Below are 24757 nucleotides of genomic sequence, written 5' to 3' on the forward strand. Positions count from 1 at the left end.
CTCACCAGTTACCGATATTTATTAATAACTTAGATAACCCCATATCTAGGTTTACAAGGATTGAAAGTCAAACAAGGATTGAAAGTCAAATAGCACAGTGGTTAGCACTGCTGCTTCACAGCTCCAGGGATCTGGGTTCAATTCCCGGCTCGGGTCACTGCCTAAGTGGAGTCTGCACATTCTCCCCGTGTCTGCGTGGGTTTCCTCCGGGTGCTCCGGTTTCCTCCCACAGTCCAAAGATGTGTGGGTTAGGTTGACTGGCCATGCTAAATTGCCCCTTAGTGTCCAGGGATGTGTAGGTTAGAGGGATTAGTGGGTATAATATGTCAGACTATGGGGATGGGGCCTGGGTGGGATTGTGGTCGGTGCAGACTCAATGGGCCGAAGGGCCTCTTTCTGCACTGGAGGATTTCTATGATCCTATGTAGGATGGGCACCAGTCTAAGAGATGGCAGTAGAATTAAATGAGCGGACAAAATTGGGATTAGCTTACGGGTCCCAAAAAAAAGGGCAGCATGGACAAGTTGGGCTGAAGGGCCTGTTTCTGCTGTAAACCTCTAGGACTCTAAAACTGTGGCAGGTAGATTTCAAACAGGTAAACATGAAGTAATCTATTTTGGACCAAGAAAGAACAGCTACTAGAACATAGAACACAGAACAGTACAGCACAGTACAGGCCCTTCGGCCCTCAATGCTGTGCCGAGCCATGTCCAACCCCAAGATCAGTCTATCCCACTCCCTATCATTCTGGAGTGCTCCATGTGCCTATCCAATAACCACTCGAAAGTTCCTAAAGTGTCCAACTCCACTATCACAGCAGGCAGTGCATTCCACACCCCAACCACTCTCTGAGTAAAGAATCTACCTCGGACATCCCTCCTATATCTCCCACCATGAACCTTATAGTTATGTACCCTAGTAACAGCTACATCCACCTGAGGAAATAGTCTCTGCACATCCACTCAAACAGAATAACATTTATTCCCTAAATGTTAGACAGTTCAGATCAGTGTAAACTCGTAAAGTAGTTGGAAGTTCAAGTATACTGATCAATAAAATGCTGGGGTCAGATACAACTGTAACCGTTAAATGAACATTAAATCTTAAAAGTTAAAGTTTATTTATTCATCACAGAAAGGCTACATTAACACTGCAATGAAGTTACTGTGAAAATCGCCCAGTTGCTACACTCCGGCACCTGTTCGGGTATAGATCATAGAGCCCTACAGTGCAGAAAGAGGCCCTTCGGCCCATCGAGTCTGCACCCAACACAATCCCACCCAGGCCCTACCCCCATATCCCTACATATTATACCCACTAATCCCTCTAACCTACACATCCCTGGACACTAAGGGGCAATTTCTTAACATAGCCAATCAACCTAACCCGCACATCTTTGGACTGTGGGAGGAAACCAGAGCCCCCGGAGGAAACCCTCACAGACATGGGGAGAATGTGCAGACTCCACACAGACAGTGAGCCAAGCTGGGACCCTGGTGCTGTGAGGCAGCAGTATGCCACACTGCCGTCCTGGGGTTATAACCGGGGTTAGAGTATAAATGGGAAATGGGCCTCGCACCTTAGAATGGATACTCTGGCCAAAGGAACGTCACACACCTACAGTCGATCTCCAAGGATGAAAGTAGAGATAGCAAAAACTAGGCTTGTCTTCCCGGGAATACCGAATGCTAAGGAATAATTTGATGGAAGTTCTTAGAATTCTGAAAGAAATGGATACAATATTTTTCTATTGCTGTTGGAATAACTTTCAGGCTTGAGCCAGATCATTTCGGGGAGAGGTTAGCACACAGCCCTCCACACAATGGAAGGTAGGAATTCTCCCCCACAAAAAGCAGGGGAGATGATGGTGCAGTGACATTGTCACTGGACTAGTAATCCAGAGACCCAGGGTAATGCTCTGGGGACTCGGGTTTAAATCCCAATATAGCAGACGGTGAAATTCAACTGTAACTTTTAAAAAAACCTGGATTTAAAAGATTCACGGATGACTGCGAAGCCGTTGTCGATTGTTGGAAAAACCCATCTGGTTCCTGTAGGGAAGGAAATCTGCTGTCCTCACGCAGTCTGGCCTACTTGTGACTCCAGAGTTACAGCAAGGTGACTGACTGTCAACTGCCCTCAGGGATGGGCAATAAATGCTGACCCAGCCAGCAACATCCACATCTCATGAGCAAAACAATTCATCATATTAAATCTGAGACTAACAGGTTTCAGCCAAATTAAAATGGAGTTAGGATATAGATCAGTCACCATCACATGGAGAGCAGGACCAGTCTGATGGGCTGAATGGTCTCCTGCTCCTTTGTAATTAGATTCGGACATAAAGGCTGGAATTTTCCAGCTGTTTACACTACACCACTGCGGACAGCGAGGTCGGAGAATTTGGCACTCAACCAAATCAAATGGGGATGAAATAGAAAGGGTCGAGATCTTCAAGCCTTTAGGTGTCTAGATCACCAACAACCTGTCCTGGTCCCTCCCACGCCGACACTATAGTTAAGAAAGACCCACCAACGCCTCTACTTTCTCGGAAGACTAAGGAAATTTGGCATGTCCGCTACGACTCTCACCAACTTTTACAGATGCCCCATAGAAAGCATTCTTTCTGGTTGTATCACAGCTTGGTATGGGCTCCTGCTCTGTCCAAGGAACTACAAAAGGTCATGAATGTAGCCCAATCCATCACATAAATCCTCGACTCTGCCTACATGTCCCGCTGCCTCGGCAAAGCAGCCAGCGTAATTAAGGACTCCACACACCCGCACATTCTCTCTTCCACCTTCTTCCGTCGGGAAGTAGATACAAAAGTCTGAGGTCCCGTACTGACCGACTCAAGAACAGCTTCTTCCCTGCTGCTGTCAGACTTCTGAATGGACCTACCTTGCATTTAAAAGACAAAATTGTACCCACCTCTACTAATACCTCTGGCAACTCGTTCCAGACACCCACCGCCCTCAGTGTGAAAAAATTGCCCCTCTGGATCCTTTTGTATCTCTCCCCTCTCACCTTAAACCTCTGCCCTCTAGTTTTAGACTCCCCTACCTTTGGGGAAAAGGTATTGACTATCTACCTTGTCCATGTCCCTCATTATTTTATAGACCTCTATAAGATCACCCCTCAGCCTCCTACACTCCACATGACAATAAATCAAATCTCCATTCACTGCAGCGGGAGTGGAGAATCCTGCTGGTGTGAACAGTCGGGGAATTCCGGCCAAAGCCTTTTGCAGAAGTATTTTTGCCCTTGATGCATCGATAGTGGAACTCCCTCCAGTCAGATGCCAATATGAATACTGTGCTGGGTTAATTGCCAATTGGTACGTGGTTATCACCAGTTCCGTACCTGCTTCCCTCACCTCCACATTGCTCCGTCACTACTGGACACCCAGCCACTCACAATCCATGTTATCGGCTCGGACGGGGGAGTCTAGTGCACTGCACTCACATTTACACCCATACAGGGAAAGTTGGGAATGCAAGTTGTGAGGAAGATACAAAGAGATACGCATCGATTAAACGAGCGGGAAAACACTTGGCAGATGGAGTAAAATGTGTAAAAATTTAAAGTTGCACACTTTGCTGGACACTGGCACTGACATTCACCGACCCTGCTCTGAACACTGGGCTGGGATCCTGTTCCCGACACTGGGATGAACCCTGTCAATGCTGTGAAGACTCCCACCCATTCTCCCCGTGCTTGCGTGGGTTTCCTCCGGGTGCTCCGGTTTCCTCCCACACCCCAAAGATGTGCTCTCAGGCTGATTGGTGTAACAAATTGACCCTACACTATTCTCCCCTGAATCTGGTTACAATAGGGATACCATTCGCATACACACAGGGCAGGGTAGGTGTAGGAAAATGCTTTGTTAAGATGGCGGCGTGGGCTCTTTGGGCCGAAGGGCCTGTTTCCCGTGCTGGGTTGTTCTTTGTTCTCCATTCTCTGAAAGACTCCCCAGCCGCCACAGTGAGGCCAGCACACTCTTCAATACATCCCCCCTCATCCTCAGGAATCAACAGGAAGATCCCAATATCTCCCCCCCCCCCCCCCCACAATGGAAACTGCGATCTCCGTCCCGTTTGTTAAACACCCAACATCTACCTGGGGTGGGGCTGGGGTTAGGGAGTGTGGGGGAAGGCTGGAGGGGCGCTCACTTTGTTTAAAGGGAACATGTTACAGAGCAGCTGTTTATAGGGGACATTTGACATTGAAATGAGGCGGGGGGTTTAACGCAAGGTTTTATTTAAAGTAGCTCCCAGGTAGAGTTGTTTTTTAGCCGGCCATGTGAAGGATGTGTCTCAAACACTGGCCTCCTGCATGGGAAACTCCAGTTAGTACCTGGATTTTCTCTGGCCTCACTTTACCCGCTCTCTCTCTAAAAGGCAAATTCTAATTAAAAGGTCTGCTAACTCACTCACTCCCCAGTAACGGACACACAGCGAGCTGCGGCTATAAAACCAGGTTTGATCTTTCTCCCAACATTGGAACACCTATTAAACTGCACAGCGATAAATTAAGAAAAGTTTCTGCAGGGATCACAGCCTCAGCGCAGACAAACAAACTGACCCCCCCTCCCCAGCCCCCTGACCCTCACTCACACCCTAACCCCAACTCCAACCTCACACCGAGCGAATCCCCCCCCTCCCCAACCCCCTCACCCTCACTCACACCCTAACCCCAACTCCCACCTCACACCGAGCGAATCCCCCCCCCTCCCCAACCCCCTCACCCTCACTCACACCCTAACCCTAATCCAACCTCACACCGAGCGAATCCCCCCCCCCCCAACCCCCTCACCCTCACTCACACCCTAACCCCAACTCCAACCTCACACCGAGCGAATCCCCCCCCCCCCCAACCCCCTGACCCTCACTCACACCCTAACCCCAACTCCAACCTCACACCGAGCGAATCCCCCACCCTCCCCGGCCCCCTGACCCTCACTCACACCCTAACCCCAACTCCAACCTCACACCGAGCGAATCCCCCCCCCCCCCAACCCCCTGACCCTCACTCACACCCTAACCCCAACTCCAACCTCACACCGAGCGAATCCCCCACCCTCCCCAACCCCCTCACCCTCACTCATACCCTAACCCCAACTCCAACCTCACACCGAGCGAATCCCCCCCCCCCCCAACCCCCTGACCCTCACTCACACCCTAACCCCAACTCCCACCTCACACCGAGCAAATCCCCCCCCCCCCCAACCTCCTCAACCTCACTCATACCCTAACCCCAACTCCAACCTCACACCGAGCGAATCCCCCCCCCCCGCAACCCCCTCACCCTCACTCACATCCTAACCCCAACTCCAACCTCACACCGAGCTACCCCTCCCCTCCCCAGTCCCCTCACCCTCACTCACACCCTAACCCCAACTCCAACCTCACACCGAGCGAATCCCCCACCCTCCCCGACCTCCTCAACCTCACTCACACCCTAACCCCAACTCCAACCTCACACCGAGCGAATCCCCCACCCTCCCCGGCCCCCTGACCCTCACTCATACCCTAACCCCAACTCCAACCTCACACCGAGCGAATCCCCCACCCTCCCCGACCCCCTCACCCTCACTCACACCCTAACCCCAACTCCAACCTCACACCGAGCGAATCCCCTCCCCTCCCCGGCCCCCTGACCCTCACTCACACCCTAACCCCAACTCCAACCTCACACCGAGCAAATCCCCCACCCTCCCCAACCCCCTGACCCTCACTCACACCCTAACCCCAACTCCAACCTCACACCGAGCAAATCCCCCACCCTCCCCGGCCCCCTGACCCTCACTCATACCCTAACCCTCATCCCAACAACTCCAAACTCTGCCTAACAGATAGAATGGACGAGGGGCTGAATGGCCATTCCTTGTTGTGTCCCTAAGCTACATTCCCCCTGTCTCCTGGGGGCTAATTGATTGGAACCTGTAACCTTCCCATAACCCGACCAGGATGCATCACCTTAATGAACCTCAGCAAGCTGGTTAACCATGAAGGGCATCACACACAAGCCACACCTTCATTTACACGCATTTGGAGGGGGTGTGGGGGCCCCTTCGATACACTTTACAAACACCCTGCTCACACCCATTAATCTGCCTCTTAAGCTGAGACTCACATGTCAGCAGTTTCAGGAAGAAATTAACTCACTGATACATTGTGGGGTATGAACAGAAATGACAGAACAAAGAGGAGCTGTCGCTAACGACAGAGACTCAGATGAAAACATAAGGGAGTAAAACTCCTTGACCCCATCCTCACCAACCTGCTGGCTGGAGATACATCTGACCATGACGGTATCGGTAAGAGTGACCACCGCACAGTCCTTGTGGAGACAGAGTCCTGCCTTCACATTGAGAATAACCTCCATGGTGCTGTGTGGCACTATCACCATGATAAATGGGACAGACATCAAACTGATGGAGTAACTCAAGACTGGGATCCATAACGGGCCAACAGCAGTGGGACTGTCCTCCAGCACAATCTGTAACCTCACGGTCCGGCACATCCCCCACTCAACCATTCCCATCAAACCCAGGAGATCAACCCTGGTTCAATGGAGGGTGCAGGGGGGTTTGCCAGGAGCAGCACCGGGCATATCCAAAAACGAAGGTTAACCTGGTGAAGCTAAAACACAGAACTATTTGTGTGTCAAACAACAGAAACAGCAGGTGATAGACAGAGCTAAACGGTCCCACAACCTACGGATCAGATCTAAGGTCTGCAGTCCTTTCACATCCAGTCGGGAATGGTGGTGGACAATTAAACAACTCACTGGAGGAGGAGGCTCCACAAATACCCTCAGCCTCAATGATGGAGGAGCCCAGCACATCAGTGTGAAAGATAAGGCTGAAATATTCACAGCGATCTCCAGCGAGGAAAGCCAAGTGGATGATCCACCTCGGCCTCCTCCAGTGGTCCCCAACATCTCAGATATCAGTCTCCAGCCAATCCGATTCACTCCCCGGGATATCAAGAAACAGTTGGAGACACTGGGAACCGCAAAGGCCCTGAGAACGTTCCGGCAATGGTACTGAAGACTTGTGCTGCAGAACTTGCTGCTCCCCTAGCCGAGCTCTCCCAGTACAGTTACAGCACTGGTATCTACCCAACAATGTGGGAAATTGCCCAGGTCTGTCCCGTACACAAAAAACAGGACAAATCCAACCCGGCCAATTACCACCCAATCAGTCTACTCTCGATCATCAGTAAAGTGATGGAAGGGGTCATCGACAGCGCGATCCCCAGCACCTGCTCACCAATAACCTGCTCAGTGACGCCCAGTTTGGGTTTGTCCAGGGGGTCACTCAGCTCCTGACCTCATTACAGACTTGGTTCAAACACGGACAAAAGAGCTGAACTCCAGAGGTGAGGTGAGAGTGAGCCCTTAAAATCAAGGACGCATTCGACACTATCTACATCCTGGGGGTTACATCTGACCAGAAACTCAACTGGACCAGCCATAGAAATACTGTGGCTTCGAGAGCAGGTCAAAATGCTGGAACTCCCTCCCCAACAGCACAGTGGGAGTACGTACACCTCACAATGCTGTAATTCAAGGCAACTCCCTGCCACCTTCTCAAGCGGAATTAGGGATGGGTAATAAATGTTGGCCCAAACAGCGACCTCGCAATGAAGGATATCCCTGCCTGCACAATGCCAACCCATAATAACCCCATGGGGAAGGGTTAGGGCTATGATAGGTGCGAGATTCCAGCAGAACCTCTCCTCACTGTCCCCCTCAACTTATCCCCCACTCCCCCCTGCACCCCCACCCTCTCCTCCCTATCCCCTAACCTTCTCCTCACCACCCCCCCCTCACCATCCCCCCCACTCTCCTGAACCCCACCTTCTCCTCACCCTCCCCACCCACCAGTCTCTCCTCACTGCTCCCCCACCCGTCTGCACCCTCACCCTCTCTTCACCCTCCCACCCCCCACCCTCTCCTCGCCGCCCTCTCACCCCCCTTTCCCCCCCACCCCCATCCTCTCCTCACCCTCCTGCCCACCCCCATGCACCCCCCCATCCTCTCCTCACCCTCCTGCCCACCCCCATGCACCCCCCCATCCTCTCCTCACCCTCCTGCCCACCCCCATGCACCCCCCATCCTCTCCTCACCCTCCTGCCACCCCCATGCACCCCCCCATCCTCTCCTCACCCTCCTGCCCACCCCCATGCACCCCCCATCCTCTCCTCACCCTCCTGCCCACCCTCATGCACCCCCCCATCCTCTCCTCACCCCACCCGCTTCTGTGAAATCTCAATTCTCCTCACTTACTCCAATTATTGGGGTATGGTGGATAATTCATGAATATTCTCCCCGCTCCCCATCACCCATCGCACAAACCAGCCTCCCATCCATTGACTCCATCTACACTTCCCGCTGCCTCGGCAAACTACCCCGGACATTCTACCTTCTTCCATCGGGAAAAAGATACCAAAGTCTGAGGTCACGACTCAAGAACAGTCCCTTCCCTGCTGCTGTCAGACTTTTGAATGGACTTACCCACATTAAGCTGCTCTTTTTTCACACCCCAGCTATGACTGTAACACTACATTCTGCACCCTCTCCTTTCCTTCACTATGAATGGTATGCTTTGTCTATAAAGCACGCAAAAAAACAATACTTTTAACTCTATGTTAATACGTGACGATGATAAATCAATTTAATCAATTTTCCCTGGGGAAATGAGATGGAGAATGGGGTATTTCTCAGGCAAAAGGGCACATTGAAACTACAGTGTGAGTACCCCAGCTGACATCAGTCAGTGACATTTGTGAGTTAAAGCTCAGGCACAGAATGATAACTGGAGATTAAATCATTTCCCTGGAGAGCCGGAGTCGTGTGGAGGAAATTCCGATAATATTGTGTCCACACCAGCATCAAATGGTCAGTTTGTAATGAGGCATTGAGAGTGTTTGACATGGAACTAGGCAGAACTGCACTCACCGGCTGGTTAACCAGAGCACACAGTGGATTGTAAAATTCAGCAAACAAAAATCCAAAGTTGGGGGGGGGTGCACAGTGGAGATTTTTGGGGTTCAGCACGCTATGATCTTATTGGGAAGGAAGCAGATTCTGAGTAACTTGTAAAAAGGAATTGGACATATACTGAGAAAGATTGTTTGGCAGTGATCGGGGGTGGCACAGTAGCACAGTGGGTTAGCACTGCTGCCTCACAGCACCAGCGACCAGGGTTCAATTCCTGGCTCGGGTCATTGTCTGTGTGGAGTTTGCACATTCTCCCCATGTCTGCGTGGGTTTCCTCCAGGTGCTCCAGTTTCCTCCCAAAGTCTGAAAGATGTGCTGGTTAGGGTGCATTGAACCAAACAGGCGCTGAAGTGTGGCAACTGGGGGAATCGTACATCATAGAACCCTACAGAGCAGAAAGAGGCCCTTCGGCCCATCAAGTCTGCACCGAACACAATCCCACCCAGGCCCTACCCCCATATCCACTAATCCCTCTAACCTACACATCTCAGGACTCTAAGGGCAATTTCTTAGCATGGCCAATCAATTTAACCCGCACATCTTTGGACTGTGGGAGGAAACCCGAGCACCCGGAGGAAACCCACGCAGACACGAGGAGAATGTGCAAACTCCACACAGACAGTGACACGAGCCGGGAATCGAACCCAGGACCCTGGAGCTGTGAAGCAGCAGCGCTAGCCCACTGTGCTACCATGCCACCTCACTGCAGCGTTAATGTAAGCCTTACTTTTGACTAATAAATAAAAAACTTTTAAAACACCATTGCTCCCCTTGATACTGAACACCTCCCCCCAGCGAATACTCTCCGCTCCAGACAGGGCAATGCCAGCATCCCAGTCCATGCAGACCCTCCGTAATTCTAACACATTATCCTGTCACCCGTTCTAAATCCCAGTGCCCAGAAATGGGAAATCCAGTTCAGACCCAACAATGACTGATAACTATTTAACCTAACTTTTGTACGGTGCTCTCTCTCTCTTTCTAAACCGAAAGATCTTGCAGCCTATTTAAAACTATTCTCAGCTTGTCCTACCTTCATCCAAGAGTCTATGATTCAAAGTCAGTTATGAAGCAAGCACTGAAACTTCACTATTTATTTTATCAGTGTCACAAGTAAGGCTCACATTAACACTGCAATGAAAATCCCCTAGCCGCCACACTCCAGCCCCTGTTCAGGTACACTGAGGGAGTATTTTGCATGGCCAATGCACCTAACCAACACATCTTTCAAATTGTGGGAGGAAACTGGTGCACCTGGAGGAAACCCATGCAGACACGGGGAGAATGTGCAAACTCCACACAGTAAGAAGTCTCACAACACCAGGTTAAAGTCCAACAAGTTTATTTGATAGTAAATCCATGAGCTTTCAGAATGCTGCTCCTTCGCCAGGTGTGTGAGTTTACTGTCAAATAATCTTGTTGGACTTTAACCTGGTGTTGTGAGACTTCTCACTGTGTTTATCCCAGTCCAACACCAGCATCTCCATATCAAAACTCCACACAGACAGTGACCCAAGCTGAGAGTCAAACCCAGGTCCCTGGCACTGTGGAGTAGCAGTGCTAACCCACTGTGCCACCAGACTGTAGATGGTACAGCAAATAAACACAGTCTGATAAAACCCAGAGTAGTCACTATTCACATGCCTACTGCAGCAACACCGAACTAAGGAGAGTTCTGGCTAAGCAAACACAATGGAGGAGGGGAAGGGTTAATGTGAGCAATGTGCCTTTAAATGTGTTGAATAAACCAAACAAAATAACACACAAGAAGTGATAATAGTCACACTGGGAGACACAAAGAGTGGCTATCAAGGCGGTGTTACACAGGGTAATGTGGAGAGACAGGATTAGAACCTAAAACCTGGGGGATCTTCAGCCAGAGTGCGGGGCCAGCCTTCCTGACACACACTGAGTGAGACAAGCTCACAACTAAACCTTACACCAAACTCCCCATCTCCACACGCCGCTGCCTCGCCTCATGTTTCTGGGGGATTGGGGAGATTTGGGAAGAGTGTGGGATCAGGGTTTATATTCCAGGATGGAGAGGGTGGCCACTTGCTGGGAAACTGGACTATCTGGAAAGCACAGTAAGAAGTCTCACAATGTACCAGGTTAAAGTCCGACAGGTTTATTTTACTAGCTTTCTGAACGCTGCCCCTTCGTCAAGTGAGTCACTCTCCTGACGAAGGGGCAGTGTTCCAAAAGCTAGTGGCTTTTGCTACCAAGTAAAGCTGTTGGACTTTAACCTGGTACATTGTGAGACTTCTTACTGTGTTTACCCCAGTCCCACACCGGCATCTCCACATCCTGACTATTTGGAATGGCCCGGGGGCAGCAAGATCCCAGCACAGAGACAGAGAGAGAGGAGGGAGCTATAAACCCAGGGCAAAGAAATAAACAGAGATCAGGGGATCCCAGATCCCAGCTGGGGGCGGGGGGGAGGAGGAAGAGATCCCAGAGTCCTAGGAATCCCAGAGCCCAAAGGATCCAAGATTCCAGGGAGATCTCAGACCCTAGGGGATTCCCAGACCCAGGGATACCAGATCCTGGGGAATTCCTGCACCCTGAGGGATCCCAGACCCCCAAGGGATCCAGTACTCCAAGGGGGTATTCTCAGACCATGGGGGATTCCACAAATCCTAAGGGATCCCAGACACTGGGGGATCCAAGACCCAGGAGGATTCCCAGATTCCAGGGGGATTCCCAGACCCGATCCCTTGCCCGTGTCCCCTCTGTCTCCACTCACCAGCTTTACAGGGGTCCTTGTAGTCGATCTGATCCGGAGAGTCCGACCCGAAAGTGGATCCCAGATCCCGGCAGCAAAAGAGAGCGAGAATCAACCGGAGAAACATTGTCACCCCGGATCCCGGGGAGAGACTGGATCCCGAGAGAGACTGGATCCCGGGAGACTGGATCCAGGGGGAGCGGGGCTGGATCCAGGGAGAGGGAGTGGATCCCGGGGGAGAGACAGTGGATCCCGGGGAAGCTGCAGCCGGAGCTCTCTCCCGGATCCTCTCTGATCCGCTTCTCCCGGTCCCGATCCCCCAGAGGCTCCACCCGCCTCCCTGTCAATCAAAGCACTCCTACACCAATCAACTGCCAGCACTATCCCGGGACACAGACACACTGACCCTCACTATCCCGGGACACAGACACACTGACCCTCACTATCCCGGGACAGAGACACACTGACCCTCACTATCCCGGGACACAGACACACTGACCCTCACTATCCCGGGACACAGACACACTGACCCTCACTATCCCGGGACACAGACACACTGACCCTCACTATCCCGGGACAAAGACACACTGACCCTCACTATCCCGGGACACAGACACACTGACCCTCACTATCCCGGGACAGAGACACACTGACCCTCACTATCCCGGGACACAGACACACTGACCCTCACTATCCCGGGACACAGACACAGTGACCCTCACTATCCCGGGACACAGACACACTGACCCTCACTATCCCGGGACAGAGACACAGTGACCCTCACTATCCCGGGACACAGACACACTGACCCTCACTATCCCGGGACAGAGACACACTGACCCTCACTATCCCGGGACACAGACACACTGACCCTCACTATCCCGGGACAGAGACACACTGACCCTCACTATCCCGGGACACAGACACACTGACCCTCACTATCCCGGGACAAAGACACACTGACCCTCACTATCCCGGGACACAGACACACTGACCCTCACTATCCCGGGACAGAGACACACTGACCCTCACTATCCCGGGACACAGACACACTGACCCTCACTATCCCGGGACAGAGACACACTGACCCTCACTATCCCGGGACAGAGACACACTGACCCTCACTATCCCGGGACACAGACACACTGACCCTCACTATCCCGGGACACAGACACACTGACCCTCACTATCCCGGGACACAGACACACTGACCCTCACTATCCCGGGACACAGACACACTGACCCTCACTATCCCGGGACACAGACACACTGACCCTCACTATCCCGGGACACAGACACACTGACCCTCACTATCCCGGGACACAGACACACTGACCCTCACTATCCCGGGACAGAGACACACTGACCCTCACTATCCCGGGACACAGACACACTGACCCTCACTATCCCGGGACACAGACACACTGACCCTCACTATCCCGGGACACAGACACACTGACCCTCACTATCCCGGGACAGAGACACACTGACCCTCACTATCCCGGGACACAGACACACTGACCCTCACTATCCCGGGACACAGACACACTGACCCTCACTATCCCGGGACACAGACACACTGACCCTCACTATCCCGGGACACAGACACACTGACCCTCACTATCCCGGGACACAGACACACTGACCCTCACTATCCCGGGACACAGACACACTGACCCTCACTATCCCGGGACACAGACACACTGACCCTCACTATCCCGGGACACAGACACACTGACCCTCACTATCCCGGGACAGAGACACACTGACCCTCACTATCCCGGGACACAGACACACTGACCCTCACTATCCCGGGACACAGACACACTGACCCTCACTATCCCGGGACACAGACACACTGACCCTCACTATCCCGGGACACAGACACACTGACCCTCACTATCCCGGGACACAGACACACTGACCCTCACTATCCCGGGACACAGACACACTGACCCTCACTATCCCGGGACACTGACACACTGACCCTCACTATCCCGGGACACAGACACACTGACCCTCACTATCCCGGGACACAGACACACTGACCCTCACTATCCCGGGACACAGACACACTGACCCTCACTATCCCGGGACACAGACACACTGACCCTCACTATCCCGGGACACAGACACACTGACCCTCACTATCCCGGGACACAGACACACTGACCCTCACTATCCCGGGACACAGACACACTGACCCTCACTATCCCGGGACACAGACACACTGACCCTCACTATCCCGGGACACAGACACACTGACCCTCACTATCCCGGGACACAGACACACTGACCCTCACTATCCCGGGACACAGACACACTGACCCTCACTATCCCGGGACACAGACACACTGACCCTCACTATCCCGGGACACAGACACACTGACCCTCACTATCCCGGGACACAGACACAGTGACCCTCACTATCCCGGGACACAGACACACTGACCCTCACTATCCCGGGACACAGACACACTGACCCTCACTATCCCGGGACACAGACACACTGACCCTCACTATCCCGGGACACAGACACACTGACCCTCACTATCCCGGGACACAGACACACTGACCCTCACTATCCCGGGACACAGACACACTGACCCTCACTATCCCGGGACACAGACACAGTGACCCTCACTATCCCGGGACACAGACACAGTGACCCTCACTATCCCGGGACACAGACACACTGACCCTCACTATCCCGGGACACAGACACACTGACCCTCACTATCCCGGGACAGAGACACAGTGACCCTCACTATCCCGGGACACAGACACAGTGACCCTCACTATCCCGGGACACAGACACACTGACCCTCACTATCCCGGGACACAGACACACTGACCCTCACTATCCCAGGACACAGACACACTGACCCTCACTATCCCGGGACACAGACACACTGACCCTCACTATCCCGGGACACAGACACAGTGACCCTCACTATCCCGGGACACAGACACACTGACCCTCACTATCCCGGGACAGAGATACAGTGACCCTCACTATCCCGGGACACAGACACAGTGACCCTCACTATCCCGGGACACAGACACACTGACCCTCACTATCCCGGGACAGAGACACACTGACCCTCACTATCCCGGGACACAGACACACTGACCCTCACTATCCCGGGACACAGACACACTGACCCTCACTATCCCGGGACAGAGACACACTGACCCTCACTATCCCGGGACACAGACACACTGACCCTCACTATCCCGGGACACAGACACAGTGACCCTCACTATCCCGGGACACAGACACAGTGACCCTCACTATCCCGGGACACAGACACACTGACCCTCACTATCCCGGGACACAGACACACTGACCCTCACTATCCCGGGACAGAGACACAGTGACCCTCACTATCCCGGGACACAGACACACTGACCCTCACTATCCCGGGACACAGACACACTGACCCTCACTATCCCGGGACACAGACACACTGACCCTCACTATCCCGGGACACAGACACACTGACCCTCACTATCCCGGGACACAGACACACTGACCCTCACTATCCCGGGACACAGACACACTGACCCTCACTATCCCGGGACACAGACACAGTGACCCTCACTATCCCGGGACACAGACACACTGACCCTCACTATCCCGGGACACAGACACACTGACCCTCACTATCCCGGGACACAGACACAGTGACCCTCACTATCCCGGGACACAGACACAGTGACCCTCACTATCCCGGGACACAGACACAGTGACCCTCACTATCCCGGGACACAGACACACTGACCCTCACTATCCCGGGACACAGACACAGTGACCCTCACTATCCTGGGACACAGACACACTGACCCTCACTATCCCGGGACAGAGACACACTGACCCTCACTATCCCGGGACACAGACACACTGACCCTCACTATCCCGGGACACAGACACACTGACCCTCACTATCCCGGGAAAGAGACACACTGACCCTCACTATCCCGGGACAGAGACACACTGACCCTCACTATCCCGGGACACAGACACACTGACCCTCACTATCCCGGGAAAGAGACACACTGACCCTCACTATCCCGGGACAGAGACACACTGACCCTCACTATCCCGGGACAGAGACACACTGACCCTCACTATCCCGGGACACAGACACACTGACCCTCACTGTCCCGGGACACAGACACACTGACCCTCACTGTCCCGGGACAGAGACACACTGACCCTCACTATCCCGGGACACAGACACACTGACCCTCACTATCCCGGGACACAGACACACTGACCCTCACTATCCCAGGACACAGACACACTGACCCTCACTATCCCGGGACAGAGACACACTGACCCTCACTATCCCGGGACACAGACACACTGACCCTCACTATCCCGGGACACAGACACACTGACCCTCACTGTCCTGGGGCACAGACACACTGACCCTCACTATCCCGGGACACAGACACACTGACCCTCACTATCCCGGGACACAGACACACTGACCCTCACTGTCCCGGGACAGAGACACACTGACCCTCACTATCCCGGGACACAGACACACTGACCCTCACTGTCCCGGGACAGAGACACACTGACCCTCACTATCCCGGGACACAGACACACTGACCCTCACTATCCCGGGACACAGACACACTGACCCTCACTGTCCCGGGACACAGACACACTGACCCTCACTATCCCGGGACACAGACACACTGACCCTCACTATCCCGGGACACAGACACACTGACCCTCACTATCCCGGGACACAGACACACTGACCCTCACTATCCCGGGACACAGACACACTGACCCTCACTATCCCGGGACACAGACACACTGACCCTCACTATCCCGGGACACAGACACACTGACCCTCACTATCCCGGGACACAGACACAGTGACCCTCACTATCCCGGGACACAGACACAGTGACCCTCACTATCCCGGGACACAGACACACTGACCCTCACTATCCCGGGACACAGACACAGTGACCCTCACTATCCCGGGACACAGACACACTGACCCTCACTATCCCGGGACAGAGACACACTGACCCTCACTATCCCGGGACACAGACACACTGACCCTCACTATCCCGGGACACAGACACACTGACCCTCACTATCCCGGGAAAGAGACACACTGACCCTCACTATCCCGGGACAGAGACACACTGACCCTCACTATCCCGGGACACAGACACACTGACCCTCACTATCCCGGGACACAGACACACTGACCCTCACTATCCCGGGAAAGAGACACACTGACCCTCACTATCCCGGGACAGAGACACACTGACCCTCACTATCCCGGGACACAGACACACTGACCCTCACTATCCCGGGAAAGAGACACACTGACCCTCACTATCCCGGGACAGAGACACACTGACCCTCACTATCCCGGGACAGAGACACACTGACCCTCACTATCCCGGGACACAGACACACTGACCCTCACTGTCCCGGGACACAGACACACTGACCCTCACTGTCCCGGGACAGAGACACACTGACCCTCACTATCCCGGGACACAGACACACTGACCCTCACTATCCCGGGACACAGACACACTGACCCTCACTATCCCAGGACACAGACACACTGACCCTCACTATCCCGGGACAGAGACACACTGACCCTCACTATCCCGGGACACAGACACACTGACCCTCACTATCCCGGGACACAGACACACTGACCCTCACTGTCCTGGGGCACAGACACACTGACCCTCACTATCCCGGGACACAGACACACTGACCCTCACTATCCCGGGACACAGACACACTGACCCTCACTGTCCCGGGACAGAGACACACTGACCCTCACTATCCCGGGACACAGACACACTGACCCTCACTGTCCCGGGACAGAGACACACTGACCCTCACTATCCCGGGACAGAGACACACTGACCCTCACTATCCCGGGACACAGACACACTGACCCTCACTGTCCCGGGACACAGACACACTGACCCTCACTATCCCGGGACACAGACACACTGACCCTCACTATCCCGGGACAGAGACACACTGACCCTCACTATCCCGGGACACAGACACACTGACCCTCACTGTCCCGGGACAGAGACACACTGACCCTCACTGTCCCGGGACAGAGACACACTGACCCTCACTATCCCGGGACAGAGACACACTGACCCTCACTATCCCGGGACAGAGACACACTGACCCTCACTGTCCCGGGACACAGACACACTGACCCTCACTATCCCGGGACACAGACACACTGACCCTCACTGTCCCGGGACAGAGACACACTGACCCTCACTGTCCCGGGACAGAGACACACTGACCCTCACTGTCCCGGGACACAGACACACTGACCCTCACTATCCCGGGACAGAGACACACTGACCCTCACTATCCCGGGACAGAGTCACACTGACCCTCACTATCCCGGGACACAGACACACTGACCCTCACTATCCCGGGACACAGACACACTGACCCTCACTATCCCGGGACACAGACACACTGACCCTCACTATCCCGGGACACAGACACACTGACCCTCACTATCCCGGGACACAGACACACTGACCCTCACTATCCCGGGACACAGACACAGTGACCCTCACTATCCCGGGACACAGACACACTGACCCTCACTATCCCGGGACACAGACACACTGACCCTCACTATCCCGGGACACAGACACAGTGACCCTCACTATCCCGGGACACAGACACAGTGACCCTCACTATCCCGGGACACAGACACAGTGACCCTCACTATCCCGGGACACAGACACACTGACCCTCACTATCCCGGGACACAGACACACTGACCCTCACTATCCCGGGACACAGACACACTGACCCTCACTATCCCGGGACAGAGACACAGTGACCCTCACTATCCCGGGACACAGACACACTGACCCTCACTATCCCGGGACACAGACACACTGACCCTCACTATCCCGGGACACAGACACACTGACCCTCACTATCCCGGGACACAGACACACTGACCCTCACTATCCCGGGACACAGACACACTGACCCTCACTATCCCGGGACACAGACACACTGACCCTCACTATCCCGGGACACAGACACAGTGACCCTCACTATCCCGGGACACAGACACACTGACCCTCACTATCCCGGGACACAGACACACTGACCCTCACTATCCCGGGACACAGACACAGTGACCCTCACTATCCCGGGACACAGACACAGTGACCCTCACTATCCCGGGACACAGACACAGTGACCCTCACTATCCCGGGACACAGACACACTGACCCTCACTATCCCGGGACACAGACACAGTGACCCTCACTATCCTGGGACACAGACACACTGACCCTCACTATCCCGGGACAGAGACACACTGACCCTCACTATCCCGGGACACAGACACACTGACCCTCACTATCCCGGGACACAGACACACTGACCCTCACTATCCCGGGAAAGAGACACACTGACCCTCACTATCCCGGGACAGAGACACACTGACCCTCACTATCCCGGGACACAGACACACTGACCCTCACTATCCCGGGAAAGAGACACACTGACCCTCACTATCCCGGGACAGAGACACACTGACCCTCACTATCCCGGGACAGAGACACACTGACCCTCACTATCCCGGGACACAGACACACTGACCCTCACTGTCCCGGGACACAGACACACTGACCCTCACTGTCCCGGGACAGAGACACACTGACCCTCACTATCCCGGGACACAGACACACTGACCCTCACTATCCCGGGACACAGACACACTGACCCTCACTATCCCAGGACACAGACACACTGACCCTCACTATCCCGGGACAGAGACACACTGACCCTCACTATCCCGGGACACAGACACACTGACCCTCACTATCCCGGGACACAGACACACTGACCCTCACTGTCCTGGGGCACAGACACACTGACCCTCACTATCCCGGGACACAGACACACTGACCCTCACTATCCCGGGACACAGACACACTGACCCTCACTGTCCCGGGACAGAGACACACTGACCCTCACTATCCCGGGACACAGACACACTGACCCTCACTGTCCCGGGACAGAGACACACTGACCCTCACTATCCCGGGACACAGACACACTGACCCTCACTATCCCGGGACACAGACACACTGACCCTCACTGTCCCGGGACACAGACACACTGACCCTCACTATCCCGGGACACAGACACACTGACCCTCACTATCCCGGGACACAGACACACTGACCCTCACTATCCCGGGACACAGACACACTGACCCTCACTATCCCGGGACACAGACACACTGACCCTCACTATCCCGGGACACAGACACACTGACCCTCACTATCCCGGGACACAGACACACTGACCCTCACTATCCCGGGACACAGACACAGTGACCCTCACTATCCCGGGACACAGACACAGTGACCCTCACTATCCCGGGACACAGACACACTGACCCTCACTATCCCGGGACACAGACACAGTGACCCTCACTATCCCGGGACACAGACACACTGACCCTCACTATCCCGGGACAGAGACACACTGACCCTCACTATCCCGGGACACAGACACACTGACCCTCACTATCCCGGGACACAGACACACTGACCCTCACTATCCCGGGAAAGAGACACACTGACCCTCACTATCCCGGGACACAGACACACTGACCCTCACTATCCCGGGACACAGACACACTGACCCTCACTATCCCGGGACACAGACACACTGACCCTCACTATCCCGGGAAAGAGACACACTGACCCTCACTATCCCGGGACAGAGACACACTGACCCTCACTATCCCGGGACACAGACACACTGACCCTCACTATCCCGGGAAAGAGACACACTGACCCTCACTATCCCGGGACAGAGACACACTGACCCTCACTATCCCGGGACAGAGACACACTGACCCTCACTATCCCGGGACACAGACACACTGACCCTCACTGTCCCGGGACACAGACACACTGACCCTCACTGTCCCGGGACAGAGACACACTGACCCTCACTATCCCGGGACACAGACACACTGACCCTCACTATCCCGGGACACAGACACACTGACCCTCACTATCCCAGGACACAGACACACTGACCCTCACTATCCCGGGACAGAGACACACTGACCCTCACTATCCCGGGACACAGACACACTGACCCTCACTATCCCGGGACACAGACACACTGACCCTCACTGTCCTGGGGCACAGACACACTGACCCTCACTATCCCGGGACACAGACACACTGACCCTCACTATCCCGGGACACAGACACACTGACCCTCACTGTCCCGGGACAGAGACACACTGACCCTCACTATCCCGGGACACAGACACACTGACCCTCACTGTCCCGGGACAGAGACACACTGACCCTCACTATCCCGGGACAGAGACACACTGACCCTCACTATCCCGGGACACAGACACACTGACCCTCACTGTCCCGGGACACAGACACACTGACCCTCACTATCCCGGGACACAGACACACTGACCCTCACTATCCCGGGACAGAGACACACTGACCCTCACTATCCCGGGACACAGACACACTGACCCTCACTGTCCCGGGACAGAGACACACTGACCCTCACTGTCCCGGGACAGAGACACACTGACCCTCACTATCCCGGGACAGAGACACACTGACCCTCACTATCCCGGGACAGAGACACACTGACCCTCACTGTCCCGGGACACAGACACACTGACCCTCACTATCCCGGGACACAGACACACTGACCCTCACTGTCCCGGGACAGAGACACACTGACCCTCACTGTCCCGGGACAGAGACACACTGACCCTCACTGTCCCGGGACACAGACACACTGACCCTCACTATCCCGGGACAGAGACACACTGACCCTCACTATCCCGGGACAGAGTCACACTGACCCTCACTATCCCGGGACAGAGACACACTGACCCTCACTATCCCGGGACAGAGACACACTGACCCTCACCGTCCCGGGACAGAGACACACTGACCCTCACTATCCCGGGACAGAGACACACTGACCCTCACTGTTGAAAAAGATCAACTTAATGCGAGGTAGGTCCATTCAAAAGTCTGACAGCAGCAGGGAAGAAGCTGTTCTTGAGTCGGTTGGTACGGGACCTCAGACTTTTGTATCTTTTTCCCGATGGAAGAAGGTAGAAGAGAGAATGTTCGGGGTACGTGAGGTCCTTAATTATACCGGCTGCTTTTCCCCGAGGCAGCGGGAAGTGTAGACAGAATCAATGGATGGGAGGCTGGTTTGTGTGATGGATTGGGCTACATTCATGACTTTTTGTAGATTCTTGCGGTCTTGGGCAGAGCAGGAGCCCAGACCAAGCTGTGATACAACCAGAAAGAATGCTTTCTATGGGGCATCTGTAAAAGTTGGTTAGAGTCGGAGCGGACATGGCAAATTTCCTTAGTCTCCTGAGAAAGTAGAGGTGTTGTTGGGGCTTTCTTAACTATAGTGTCAGCATTGGGGGGGACCAGGACAGGTTGTTGGTGATCGGGACACCTAAAAAGCGAAAGTTCTCAACCCTTTCTACTTCAAATTTTGGAGAATCATGTTCACTTAATCTGTTGATTTTGGTCAAGGACAGGGGAGGGAATCTATGTGTGGAGTCAGAGGAAATGGGTGAGGTATTAAATGAGTATTTTGTGTCAGTATTCACCAAAGAGAAGGACTTGTTGGATGATGAATCTGGGAAAGGATGTGTTGATAGTTTGGGTCATGTTGAAATCAAAAAGGAGGAGGTATTGGGGTTCTTGAGAAACATTAAGGTAGACAAGTCCCCAGGGCCTGATGGGATATATCCTGGAATACTGAGACAGGCAAGGGAGGAAATTGCTGGAGAGAAATCTTTGTATCCTCTCTGGCTACAGGTGAAGTTCCATAAGATTGGAGAATAGTCAATGTTGTTCCTTTGTTTAAGAAGAGTAATCAAAGATAATCCAGGTAATTACAGGCCGGTGAGCCTTACATCAGTGGCAGAGAAATTATTAAAATCTTTCGAGAGAGGATTTATTCCCATTTGGAATTAGCGAGAGGCAAATGGTTTTGTGAAGGGGAGGTCGTGTCTCATTAACTTGATCGTTTTTTTTTCGGGGAAGTGATGAAGATGATTGATGAGGGTAGGGCAGTGGATGTTGTCTACATGGACTTCAATAAGGCCTTTGACAAGGTACCTCATGGCAGACTGGTGCAGGAGGTGAAGTCGCTCAGGATTAGAGGTGAGCTGGCAAAGTGGGTAAGGAATTGGCTCAGTCATGGAAAACAGATGGTAACAGTGGAAGGGTGCGACAAGTGGCGTTCCTCAGGGATCAGTGCTGGGACCTTTGCTGTTTACAACATATATAAATGATTCAGAGGAAAATGTAACTAGATTGATTACTAAGTTTGTGAACAACACAAAAGTTGGTGGATTTGCAGATAGTAATGAGGACCATCAGAGGATACAGCAGGATATAGATTGGTTGGAGGCTTGGATGGAGAGATGGCAGATAGAGTTTAATCTGGATAAACTAATGCATTTTGGAAGGTCTAACACAGATGGGAAATAAACAGTATAATCCCTTATAGAAATATAGAAACATAGAACAGTACAGCACAGTACAGGCCCTTCGGCCCTCAATGTTGTGCCGAGCTATGTCCAATCCCAAGATCAAGCTATCCCACTCCCTATCATTCTGGTGTGCTCCATGTGCCTATCCAATGACCACTTGAAAGTTCCTAAAGTGTCCGACTCCACTATCACAGCAGGCAGTGCATTCCACACCCCAACCACTCTCTGAGTAAAGAATCTACCTCGGACATCCCTCCTATATCTCCCACCATGAACCTTATAGTTATACCCCCTAGTAACAGCTACATCCACCCGAGGAAATAGTCTCTGCACGTCCACTCTATCAATCCCTCTCATCATCTTATAAACCTCTATTAAGTCGCCTCTCATCCTCCTCCGCTCCCAAGAGAAAAGCCCCAGCTCCCTCATAAGACCTACCCTCCAAACCAGGCATCAGCCTGGTAAATCTCCTCTGCACTCTCTCCAATGTTTCCACATCCTTATTATAATGAGGTGACTAGTATGAGTATTGATAGGCAGAGGGATCTGGGTGTACAGGTACACAGATCACTGAAAGTGGCAATGCAGGTGGAGAAGGTAGTTAAGAAGGCATACGGCATGCTTGCCTTCATCGGCCGGGGCAGTGAGTTTAAAAATTGGCAAGTCGTGCTACAGCTTTATAGAACCTTAATTAGGCCACACTTGGAATATAGTGTTCAATTCTGGTCGCCACACTACCAGAAGGGTGTGGAGGCTTTGGAGAGGGGACTGAAAAGATTTACCGGGATGTTGCCCTGGTATGGAGGGCATTAGCTACAAGAGAGGTTGGAGAAACTTGGTTTGTTCTCACTGGAATGACGGAGGTTGAGGGACGACCTGGTAGAAAGATTATAAGGGGCATGGACAGAGTGGATAGTCCCAGGGTGAAAAAGTCAATTACTAAGGGGCACAGGTTTAAGGTGTGAGGGGCAAGGTTTAAAACAGATGTATGAGGCAAGTTTTTTACACAGAGAGTAGTGGGTGCCTGGAACTCACCGCCAGGGAGGTAGTGGAAGCAGATAGAACAGTGACTTTTAAGAGGTATCAGGACAAATATTTGAATAGGATGGGAATAGAGGGATATGGTCCCTGGAAGGGAGCATGGTTGGGTTGGTGCAGGATTGGAGGACGAAGGGTCTGTTCCTGTGCTGTAACTTCCTTTGTTCTTCTTTGTTCTTTGAGTTCTGTCCTGGAATGTTCTGGATGGACACCCACTTTCTGGACTCTGGACCCCAGTGTAGTTGTGGTGTGACCATCTAATGGGAGTTGCACTCTCCAAAATTCTCAGCATCCCGCGTGCCCTGCCAGTGACCCCAGAAATCCTAAAACTGAGCAACCTGAGGGGGTGTCCCTGATCGATCCCAACATTCCCAAATCTGATCTCCCATCATTTCCC

The 24757-nt window shown here is 53.4% G+C and overlaps 1 protein-coding gene across 2 annotated transcripts in view; it reads right to left on the reverse strand.

Moving 5' to 3' along the window:
• LOC145360384 (tolloid-like protein 2) overlaps nt 1–12010 on the reverse strand; it is a 186934-nt gene extending 174924 nt beyond the window's left edge. For both annotated transcript variants that reach the window (XM_080215578.1, XM_080215577.1), the window contains exon 1: nt 11756–12010. In XM_080215578.1, the coding sequence (XP_080071704.1) occupies nt 11756–11861 (106 nt within the window). In that variant the 5' untranslated portion in view covers nt 11862–12010. The remainder of the gene's footprint in view (nt 1–11755) is intronic.
• Between the last annotated feature and the right edge of the window lie 12747 nt (nt 12011–24757).

This window comes from Carcharhinus amblyrhynchos, chromosome 31 (assembly GCF_965287045.1).
Source record: "Carcharhinus amblyrhynchos chromosome 31, sCarAmb.v2.hapA, whole genome shotgun sequence".
NCBI classification, from domain to species: Eukaryota; Metazoa; Chordata; class Chondrichthyes; order Carcharhiniformes; family Carcharhinidae; genus Carcharhinus; species Carcharhinus amblyrhynchos.